This window comes from Elephas maximus, chromosome 14 (assembly GCF_024166365.1).
Source record: "Elephas maximus indicus isolate mEleMax1 chromosome 14, mEleMax1 primary haplotype, whole genome shotgun sequence".
Lineage (NCBI taxonomy): Eukaryota > Metazoa > Chordata > Mammalia > Proboscidea > Elephantidae > Elephas > Elephas maximus.
The window spans coordinates 40,007,119-40,019,244 of record NC_064832.1 but is presented as its reverse complement, the minus strand read 5'-3'; the positions used below and the strand labels follow the sequence as shown (position 1 = coordinate 40,019,244).

The following is a 12,126-nucleotide window of genomic DNA, read 5'->3' as shown; positions in this document are numbered from 1 at the left end:
GAGAGAAAGCATGGAAAACAGAACCTTAACTATAGCAATGTAGTATTTGTCAGATGTCAGGGCAGATAACGGTAACCAGTATTTATTGAGTGGTTACTATGTGCCGGACACTGTGCTTATTTAGTGCAATAAACTCATCATCTTGTTTAAGCCATGCAGGTGTTGTCTTGACTGGTGGTACTGTTACTGCTGTCCTCATTTTATGGTGGCAGAAATGAAATTTTTGAGTGGACAGGTTATTTGCCCATGGTGACACACAGAATAAGCAGGGGAATAGGCATTTCTCTAAGCACCAGCATCTCTTATCCACCACAATATTACTAACCCTTGCAGTATACCTGAGGAAGTGCTGGAAAGATTTCATCTCTGAAACTGCTCTTGATTTTTAAGGAAGTTATGATGTATGGTTAACCAAGAGTAACGTTTTGTGTTGTCTTAGCAGTCTGTGATTTTCAAAAGACCTATGCTTTGTTTAAGAGCTAATGAAAGATTAGAAGTTATCCGAAAACAATCTTCATAGTAATTGAGTTAATAAGTGTACCTTTTTTAAATATTTGATATATCTTCCCCTTAATAGAGTTTAAATTTTCCTTTGAAAATTTTATGACATGCATGTTTTTGTTCAACACAGTAACAACAAATAAAAATGACCACTTTGTGTTGTTGATTTTCTTTTGTGCAGTGTTCTGATCCATAAAGAAACTTTAAGAGATCGTTTAAATAGTCTTACTTTAGGCTAAACCATTCGTAGCATGTATGTATCTTTTTTTTTTTTTTAATGAGTAGGTAAATCTGTGTTCTTATACGTTAACTCTTATTGTCAAAAAGTTCATATATCTGAGCTTTTAAAAAAAAAAACCTTCGTATTAAAATACTCTTTGAATTTTTTTCTTCTCTCAAAAGCTGACACCAAATTTTTGGTAAGGGTTTAGCAATAATAGGAGTATTATTTATTTGATGTGGCAAATAGGGTATTTATTATTTTAACTCTAATGTTAGGTTGCCCCAGGGCTCAGTCTAATGTCTAACATTCATTTATTTTATTTGTTGTCCATCTCACCCACTAGAATGTTAAATTCCATGAGGACAGGATTTAAAAAAATCTGTTTTAATCACTACTATATCCCTAGTACCTAGAACAATGCCTGATGCTTGATACATGATTGTGGAATGAATGAATATTTAAGTAAATCATTTTTTTATTTGGAAAACATTTGTAAACACTACTGTAGTGTTTAAAAAGATATTTCAGTTACTGCTTGAATGTAGTGCTGGTTACAGTAGAATGTTTTTCTAGTTTGCATAGTGCTTTTCTAGTTCTCAGGGTTTTGGGTCATAGATAATAGGACTAATTCTGCTAGTTCATAAGAGATTATGAAACACACTTGCTATTCAGAATGTGGACTGCTTTTGTTCTCTACTTAAAGCTGTATGATCATTCTGTTTACCTATCTTTTGAAGTATTTCTTGAAGATAGTTTGAACATCCATCTAGGAAGAAATACAGTTGCCAACTGAGATATTTGGTGTTACGCTTTTTCGTGGTAACAAACAAGAAATGATGCAGACTTTCCTTTTGGGCTTAAAAATTGGATAAAAGGATAATTGTTTCTGAGGAAGTTTTATTTATATTTATAGAATCATTTTAAGAATTGTTTGCGTTGATCAAAGTATAACAAAGTACACTTTTGTTTCTAGGTGAAAAATTTAGAGAACTAATGGATAAGTTCCTGAGGGTTAACTTCAGTAAAGGCTGCCCACCCTTGTTTACTACTTTGAAATCTTTATATTACAATACAGAAAAGGTAAAATTTGGTATTTATTCAGTTTTGATATAGTTATTTTACTAAATTATTATAGAAAGATTTCCATGTAAAGAATTTTTTATGATTTAATAATTTTCTCTATTCCAGTAATGTTGTTCACCTTATTTTTAGTGTAATGATAGAGGAACTAAAATTATGTGCATGTAGTATATGTAATATTAAAAGAAATATGAGTCTATGAAATTTACAGAAAAATAAAGAATTTGTAAACACTGAGATTGTAAAGGTTGTTTTATGGGTGTATTTTTGTAGTGGGATTTAAAATTTGACTATTCTGTGATTAATTATCTATTATCTTACAGTGTGATTATGGGTTTTTCAATTTGTTATCCATGCTCTTATGGTGAGAGCATGGACAGTTGAGTTAGCATGACAGTAAAATGCCATTTGATCAACAGAGTACTAATTACTAATTTTAACTAATAGGTTACATTTTAATTACTATAGTTGTAGCTAGCTTTTAAATAAACCGTTGTTTTTTTTAATTAGAAAAAATGGATACCTAAGTCTTTATCTTAAATATGAAAGATAATTAAAAAGTAATAGAAAACAAGTTGTATTTCTATTTCCAAGTATTGATTCCTATTCATTAAGGTCTAAAATCTTGTGTTCTTTTGTGTGGTCAGAGTTTGAAACTTACTAGTGGATAAAATTTTATTAGAAATGGCAAGATTTTTAAAATTAACCTCCTATCACTTTATGTTTAGTTACCTTTGACCCATAAAAAATAGTAATGTGTAAATTAGTGATAATTATGAATAATAAAATATTGAGTACAGTATTTTATATAACTTATACTCTTCTCCCTGTGGTAGCAAGTTTCCTAAAGAAACTAAAAGACACAACTGATAATATCCTGTACCCAATTAGTATAAAGTTGCATTACAATTTATGAAAATTTTTCAATTACTGCTTTAATGTCTGTAGTATACTTTATTGGACTCTAATGGTTCTGCTATTAATATTTTGAGAAATAGTGATTTATATGAAAACATGTCTGCCAATAATTTCTCTAGGTTATTTAGTATATGGCAAAATCCCTGTCTCATTCTTTGTTTTTTTAAATGTTATTCTTGGTGAAAATATATGCATAGCAAAACATAAACCCATTCAACAGTTTCTACATGTAAAATTCAGTGACACTGGTTACATTTTTCCCTTCACATTATGTCATCATTCACCTTCAAATTTCTCATCTGTGCTTTAGAGTTACTGTTGTCAATTTGATCTTCTGTAGATAATTTGTTAAAAGAGTGCAGTGCCCTCTTTACTTCAGGGCAATAGATGCAGGGATTCTTCCAGTCTCAGTGGGTCCGGTAAATCTAGATTCCATATGAATTTGAAATTCTCTTCTACATTTTTCCTCGTTTTGATCCATGTATTGAGTCCTTGATCAAAATGTTCAGTAATGGTAGCCGGGCACCATCTAGCTCTTCCGGTATCATGGCAAAGGAGGCAGTAGTTATGGAGGCAGTTAGATCTGCAGTCCAGTTCCTTCTCTGATTCCTGGCTCTCTTTCTTTCTCTGCTACTCCAGGCGAATAGAAACCAATTGTTGTAGGTTGGATGGCTGCTTGTAAGCTTTTAAGACCCCAGGCAGTACTCACCCAACTAGGAGGTAGAATAGAAACTCTAAAAACAATATCAGGCCTATTGACTAGACTGTCCCATGAAACCATAACCCATCGAACCAAGTAAACTAATCCCATGAGGTTTTTGTTTATACCTAAGTAAGTAGTATCAACAGTTGCACTTTTTTATTTTTTTGTTCTGTTGTCACTGTAAAGTTATGTGTAACACATTTGTCATTTGGGCTTTTTTTTTCTGGTGTACTGCTTAGTGATACCAGCTACGTTAGTCAAATTGTATAACTTTTGCCCTTAACTGTTGTCAGTTTCCCATCACCATAGACAGAAACTTACTGCTTCTCAGAGTGATTTTCTTCCTCCTCTTCCTGCCCCTGATGACCACTAATACCCACTGGTCTCTGTGTATTTACTTATTCTTATCATTTTATATAAGTGAGATAATACAATGTTTGTCCTTTTGTGATTGACTTATTTCCCTCAGTATGATGTCTTTATGGTTCATTCAATTTGTAGCATGTATCAGGACTTCATTTTTTCTTTGTAGCTGAGTAGTATTCCACTGTATGTATGTACCACATTTTACTTAGCCATTCATCTATTAATGGGCATTTAAGTTGTTTCCATCTTTTTGCTATTATGAATAGTGCTGCAGTAAACACGGGTGTACATGTGTCTGTTCATGTTGCTATTTTTAGGTCCATAGGGTATATATATGGAGCCTTGGTGTCACAGTAGTTAAGAGCTATGGCTGCTAATCAAAAGATTGGCAGTTTGAATCCACTAGCTGCCCCTTGGAAACCCTATAGGGCAGTTCTCTGTCCTATAGGGTTGCTGTGAGTTGGAATCAACTCAGTGGCAATGAGTTTGATGTTTTCGATTTTAGGGTACATATACCTTGGAATGGAAACCCTGATGGTATAGTGGTTAAGTGCTACGGCTGCTAACCAAGAGGTCGACGCTTAAAATTCGCCCGGCGCTCCTTGGAAACTCTGTGAGCCAGTTCTACTCTGTTCTGTGGGGTCGCTATGAGTTGGAATCAACTCGACGGCAGCGGGTTTGGTTTGGTGTTTTTTTAATACCTTGGAATGGAATTGCTAGATCGTATGGTAGCTCTGTTGTTAGTTTTTTGTTTTTACTTTTTTTTGTTGTGCTTTAAGTAAAAGTTTACAAATGAAGTCAGTCTCTCATACAAAAATTTATATATACCTTATATACTACTAGTAGCTCTTCCCAAAATGAGACAGCACACTCCTTCTCTCCACTACCTATTTTTGTGTCCATTTGGCCAGCTTCTGACCCCCTCTGCCCTCTCATCTCCCCTCCAAATAGGAGCTGCCCACATAGTCTCATGAGTCTACTTGATCCAAGAAGCTCACTCCTTACCAGTATCATTTTCTTTCCCATAGTCCAGTCCAGTCCCTGTCTGAAGAGTTGGCTTTGGGAATGGTTCCTGTCTTGGGCTAACAGCAGGTCTGGGGACCATGACCTATGGGGTGCTTCTAGTCTCAGTCAGACCATTAAGTCTGGTCTTTTTATGAGAATTTGAGGTCTGCATCCCACTGCTCTCCTGCTCCCTCAGGGGTGCATTGTTGTGTTCCCCGTCAGGGCAGTCATTGATTGTATCCAGGCACCATCTAGTTATTCTAGTCTCAGGCTGATGTAGTCTCTGGTTTATGTGGCCCTTTTTGTTTCTTGGGCTAATAATTACTTGTCTTTGGTGGTGTTCTTTCTCCTTTGCTCCAGGTGGGTTGAGACCAGTTGATGTATCTTAGATGGCCGCTTGCTAGCGTTTAAGACTCCAGGCGCCACTCTCCAAAGTGGGATACAGAATGTTTTTTTAATAGATTTTATTATGCCAGTTGACCTAGATGTCCCCTGAAACCATGGTCCCCAAACCCCCACCTCTGCTGCGCTGGCCTTCAAAGCGTTCAGTTTATTCAGGAGACTTCTTTGCTTTTAGTTTAGTCCAGTTGTGCTGATGCCTCCTGTATTGTGTATTGTCTTTCCCTTCTCCTAAAATAGTTCTTGTCTACTATCTAATTAGTGAGTACCCCTTTCCCTCCCTCCCTCTCTCCCCACTCTTGTAACCATCAAAGAATATTTTCTCATGTTTAAATTAATTTCTCGAGTTCTTGCGATAGTGGTCTCATACAATGTTTGTCCTTTTGCAGCTGACTAATTTCACTCAGCATAATGCCTTCCAGATTCCTCCATGTTTCATGGATTCATCATGGTTCTTTATCAATGTGTAGTACTCCATTGTGTGAATATACCATAATTTATTTATCCATTCATCCGTTGATGGGCAGCTTGGTTGCTTCCATCTTTTTGCTATTGTAAACAGTGCTGCAGTGAACGTGGGTGTGTGTATATCTGTTCATATAAAGGCTCTTATTTCTCTAGGATATATTCCAAGGAGTGGGATTGCTGGATCGTTTGGTAGTTCTATTTCTAGCTTTTTAAGGAAGGGCACAATTGGTTTCCAAAGTGGTTGTACCATTTTACATTCCCACCAGTAGTGTATAAGTGTTCCAGTGTCTCCACAACCTCTCCATGTTGTTAGTTTTTTGAGGAATCACCATGTTTTCCAAAATGGTGATACTCCCACCAGCAACGGATAAGGCTTTTGATCTCACCATATCCTTGCCAACATTCGTCATTTTTTCTGTTTTTTTTGATCATTGCTATTCTAGTAGGAGTGAGGTGGTTTTCCTTGTAGTTTGATTTGCATCTCTCTAATGAGGGGCTCTGGTGGCATGGTGGTTATGAGTTTGGCTGCTAACCAAAAGGTCGGCGGCTTAAATCTACCAGCTGCTCCTTGGAAACCCTGTGGAGCAGTTCTGCTCTGTCCTGTAGAATTACTATGAGTCGGAATTGACTCTGGCAGTGGGTTTGGTTTAATGGCTAATGACAACGAGCATCTTTTCATGTGTTTGTTGGCCCCTTGAATATTCTCCTTAGTGAAGTATTTGTTCATGTCCTTTGTCCGTTTTTGCTTGGGTTTTTTGTTGTTGAGCTGTGGAAGTTTATATATATTTTGAGTATTAGAATTTTATTGGCTATATGGTTTCCATGAGTCGGAATCGACTCGATGGCACTGGGTTTATATGGTTTCCAAAGATTTTTTTCCAGTTTGTAGGTTGTCCTCTTTTATTCAGGGGTGACAGAGAATGAATGGTAAGATGAAATGTCAGAAATAATAAATCACTTATCTATGTGAATTAAAATACTGCTTTTGTAATATTCTCGCATAGCGAGAACTGATATAGTAGTCATTAAGAATTTTGTTCTCTCAGGCTATTACTGAGCTTTCTTAGTTTTCTTAAGGCGCATAGACTTTTTTTTATATTCTGATATTGATCCATAATTGCCTATCATAAAAATGTTAAGCATTTGTTGGTACTGATACAAAGCATGGAAACTGCATTTTTTAAAGAAGTCGCTGAAGATGCAATAGTTTATAATAGGAATCTTTGACTTTAGTGTTAATTTTTCAGCAAGCAACAGGAATATTTATTCACCAGGTGCTTTTGAGAAATGAATTAAACTGTGGAAAACAGTTCATGCTATCAGAATTTAGTGTGGTGAGAAAAAATGTACAAGAATGGGAGGTGCTTTTCAAATAATTTTGTCTACATGTATTTGTGATTACTCATAAGGCATTTTAAAATATGCATATTTCTAACCAACAGTGAGTCTTGTTTTCAGCTAATGGTTGCATTTCAGTTCACAAGGAAGGAGTTTAAAGAGATTAAGTCTGATAAAAAATGTTTTTGTGATCTTCCAGGTCTTAAAAATAATTCATCTTGAGAATAGCATCAAAATGAATTTTTTTTTTTTATAATTGTGCTTTAAGTGAAAGTTTACAAATCAAGTCAGCCTCTTACACAAAAACCCATGTACACCTTGCTACACACTCCCAGTTACTTTCCCCCTAATGAAACAGGCCACTCTCTCCTTCCACTCTCTTTTCATGTCCATTTCGCCAGCTTCCAACCCCCCCCACCCTCTTATTTCCCCTCCTGAATTATGTTTTAAAGTTAGTCAGCAAATAGTACAATTGTAAAAAAAAAAAAAAATTTTTTTAATGCTTCCAGCATTTTTTTTTTCTGGTGGGGGCAAACTGAGAGGTAGAGTGGAAAGCTGTGAGTGTGAGATAAATTCCATAATAAGGTTTTAAAAAAAAACCTTGGAGTATGTATGAATAACTTAAAATATAAGAATCAGCACAAAGCCAATTCTTATGAGGTGGAGGTTAGATATATCCCAGATTTCCACATTCTTCAAGCTGCTGTACCACTTCATCTCTGACACCCATCATTCTCTCCCCTCAGCACTCTTCCCACTCTCTTCCCCCCGATTTGGGTTTGGCGGTTTGCTACAACATCTCACAGAGCTCACAAACTCTACTTACAGTTAAGTGGTTTATTAAGGAACGGGGTATAACTCAGGAATCAGGATCAGGAAGCATGCAGTCAGAGTCTCCCTTCTTCAGTGTAGGACAGCTCTTTTAGCTCCTCTCAGTCCCTTGAGGACAGGCTCCTCTCAGCCTCCTCAGGATAGGCTCCTTTGTTGATAGGCCAGAGACACTTCATTTACATGGTAGGCATGACTGGGGTACAACTCACCACATTTGCATAGCCTGTTGACCAGTCCCTGCAAGGTGCGTACCAATCACAGGGCAAGCTGCAGCCCAAGACCAGACAAAAGTATCAAACCAAGTTGTTTATACTTTACCCAAATGTCAGTCAACCTGGACAAAAGTAAGAAACCCTTTGGGATAGAAAATTAGGGCAAAGGTAACTTCTCAGGGGTTAGAGGGAAAATCTCTCAAGCTGTTTTTCCAAAGAACCAACAGGAAAGGCTACATAAAGGAACTAATTTCACCACAGGGTATTTTGAAGTATTGAGAAACAAGTTAAATTTCAATATTAAGTAAAACATATCTAGGTAGATAGGTATTTGAAGTAGATATAACTTTACTTTTGTTGGTGAGTTTTGAGGGAATTTTAAGTTTGTATGTTTTTAAAGGAGCAATTTTGTTAATTTTTTTTGTTTTTTTTCCTGATGTTTACATAAATAGTCTTCTTATACAGGAGAATACTATTAAATATTCTCTGATTTTATAAAGCTTTATAATAAATTTCTGTAAAATATATTTATAGCTCATTTGAATTACCATATTTTATGCAGATAGCACATAGCTTCTATGTTTGTTTGCCAACTGTGCCCTCTCCCCTGTAAGGAATTTTCATAAGCACACTATGCTAATTTTCTTTTTTTTTTTTACAGTGTCATGTAGAAACAAAAAATTGGCATAGCAGTGCTTATGAAAATACCTTGTGGGGGGAAGGTGCAGTTGGCAAACATACATAGAAGGCATGAATTATTTGTGTAAAAATGCAGTGTATTTTTCTTAAGGTTAGTATTGAGCTTTGTTTGTTATTACTTGTTTGAATATAGGCTTGCTGTTATGTTACAGTAACTTGCTAAGATGGCATTCATCTGCTTGTACTGATTAGTATTTTCAAAAAATTCAACCAATCTTGAGTGTTTTGTATTTCCAATTATCTCTTAATGTTGCATTTGTATACAAAATCACGATATGATTATATTTGGGCGAATAATGATAGCTGCTATTGAGTTTCAGAAATTGGAGCTTCTGTGTTAGTTTCCAAAGTATATAGAAGAAAAAAATACAAATCTTATTTTGGGTATGTGCATAACTATTACTTGTTTCAGAAATGTGAAAATCACAATATTGACAGCTGTGGTATAAAAAAAAAAAATTTTTTTTTTTTTTTGGTATAGCATAATAAAAATACTTGTTCCTTTTATTAATTTTCATTTAGATTCTGAACTTTCAACTCTGTGTCCTTGTTTTTAGGTTTTTATCCTTCTGTCATAGGTCTTTATAGTTTTTTTTTTTCTTTTAATATTTTTTCTATTTCTTTTCACTCACCTTTGTTCAGCAATTTTTTGTTTTAGGAAAATTAGAAAATTATTAATTACAGAACTAGAATAAAACTAAAGATTTTTTTATGTAGTTAAAAGTCTATTTTAAGTCTTTAAACAGTTTAGGCTGCTTTGTACACCATAGGGATTCCAAGATCTTTCATGCTTTTCTGAAATAAATCATTTTTACTGATGATAATGGTAAGTACATATCTTTATTTTATGTGGATATCACCTCTAAATGAATAATTTCTTTTATAAAAATTAGCACAAACCTGGTTCCTGTGAAGCAGAGGTTATAGATGTCCCAAGTGTTCCACTTTTCCAAACTGCTGTCCTACTCCATCTCTAACATCAACTACTCCTTCTCCCTCAGTACTCTCCTTCCCATCTTTGGGTTCCATAATTTGCTGCAGCATCTCACAGAACTCACTAACCATATCAGGGAAGTGGTGCATGTGATTGTGGAGGCTGGCAAGTCCCAAATCCATGGGTCAGATATGGGATTCTCCTGACTCATCTGGCCACAGAGGCCAACGAACCAAATCCGCAGGCCAAATGGTAGGCTTTTGGCTCACAAGACTGCAGAAGCTGGTGAATCAGGTCAGATGATAGGCTACTGGCCAACGGGCCTGTGGAAGCTGGCAAATCTCAAAATAGGCAAGTCAAATGTCAGGCCGCTGGCTCAAGTCCCAAGAATCTGAGGTTAGACAGTGATGAGCCAGATACAGGCTTCAGATGCAGAGAGAGAGAAAGCCCCACCAGAACACCTACTTAGATTAGATGTAGGCCACGGCCCAGCAAAGGGCATGAGTTAAGTAAGGGTGGAACTTGAGTCACACCTTCCTACAAGGCTGTGACTCAAGATACACCCTACAGTCATCATTCCTTATTAACATATACCTGTTACCCATTGCTGCTGAATCAGTTTCAACTGAGGTTAGGATTTATAACATATAAAATGGAGGATACTTAGAATAATTACATTAGATCACAAAATGGAGGACAGCCAATATTGAGGATATGGAGGATCATGGGCTAGCCAAGCAGACATACAACACCAACCACCACTCCTTGTTAAGGTTTCACACATCTTAATTACATGGTCTAACCCAATCATTGTGTGGGAGCCACAAAGACTAAAAAAAATCACCTTAAAATATTCCAGTCTTTTATTTGTTTTTTTCCTCTTGTCAGTAATTAAAAAAAAAAAAAATAGCCCTACTTTTAAAAAATGGCTGCTACACTTAAAGTGTGAAGATGTTTTCTTCTGAGATGTCATTTGTCTTGTACTGAATCTCTTACATACTGTGTTAAATTAGTCTTTTTTGCGGGTAGATCCTTTTGATTCTCTTGTTGACTTGTTCACAGTTTTATGAAATATACATTTCTTCTAAGTAAACAAAGAACCTTACCTAGTAGTCATTTAGATTGGTCTTGGTCTCAGGATCCTGCTGTTTTAGTGATGGATTTTTTATATTAAAATAGTCTGTTCCAGAACTTGGCATATCAAGATTATAGATTTTCTTTCTTAAATCAAAACTAGAAAGAACCAGACAACCAATGTTGTATTCACAGCATCTCTAGAAGTTTCATAAGAGAGGAAGGTTTTATATGCGTGATAGCTCGGTGGTGTTATAAACCATAATTCCAACAAATGATTTCTGTAATGCTCATAGGTAAACTGTCTAGTGGGGCAGCAAACCAAATGTTTGACCAGCTGTTTCATATGGCACACATCTGTTTGTGGATAAGTCAGAAGATATTGTTACAAAATCATAAAAACCTTTATTAAACAAAAATATCAAAATGTGAAGCTATTGCTTTGTAACATATCCTCCATCCAGGTCTGTACACTTCTGAAGGCAGTGTTTCCATTTCTGTAACCCTTCCCCAAAGAATCTGCGATTTCCACCATGTCAAAACGGCAGTTGTGGCATCCTTGAGAGACTCAAATCATGTTCCTTTTCAGTGTTCTTTGAGTTTTGGGAACAAAAAGAAGTCTGAAGGGGCAAAATCAGGTCTGTAGGGTGGATGGGGTAAGGTTTCCCAATGAAAACCCCCTTGCTACCCTCACAGAATAAGCAGGTGCGTTGTGATGGAAAAAAATTCCTTGGCTCAACTTTTCTGGCCTTTTTCTCACCAATGCAATTTTCAGTTTTCTTAAAACTTCTTTATAATAAGCTGCCATGATCATCCTGTGTCCTACGAGAAAATCTATCAAGATTACCTCTTTGGAATCTCAAAAAACAGTTGCCATAACCTTCTGAGCAGTCTTCCCTTTATTGGCTGGCTCATCTTTGAGGTCTTCCCAACCTTCCTGAAAACAATTGATCCATCTAAAAACTTTTGTTCTATGTGGGGCAGCATTCCCATAAACTTGTTGCACAGCTTCAGTGACTTGAGAAGGTGTCCACTTGAGCTTTTTTAAAAAAATTTTTTTTAATAGTTTTTATTGTGCTTTAAGTGAAAGTTTACAAATCAAGTCAGTCTGTCTCATATAAACTTATATACACCTTACTACATACTCCTATTTACTCTCCCCCTAATGAGTCAGCCCGCTCCCTCCTTCCAGTCCCTCCTTTTGTGACTGTTTTGCCAGTTTCTAACCCTCTCTACCCTCCCATCTCCCCTCCAGACAGGAGATGCCAACACAGTCTCAAGTGTCCACCTGATACAAGTAGCTCACTCTTCATCAGCATCTCTCTCCAACCCATTGTCCAGTCCCTTCCACATCTGATGAGTTGTCTTCGAGAAT

At 36.2% G+C, this 12,126-nt stretch overlaps 1 protein-coding gene across 5 annotated transcripts in view; it reads left to right on the top strand.

Annotated features, from left to right (window-relative positions):
* The window catches only part of NAA16 (N-alpha-acetyltransferase 16, NatA auxiliary subunit), a 106,742-nt gene that overhangs the window by 54,355 nt on the left and 40,261 nt on the right, over positions 1–12,126 (top strand). For all 5 annotated transcript variants that reach the window (XM_049852959.1, XM_049852958.1, XM_049852962.1 and 2 more), the window contains one exon: positions 1,698–1,804. In XM_049852959.1, the coding sequence (XP_049708916.1) occupies positions 1,698–1,804 (107 nt within the window). The remainder of the gene's footprint in view (positions 1–1,697; positions 1,805–12,126) is intronic.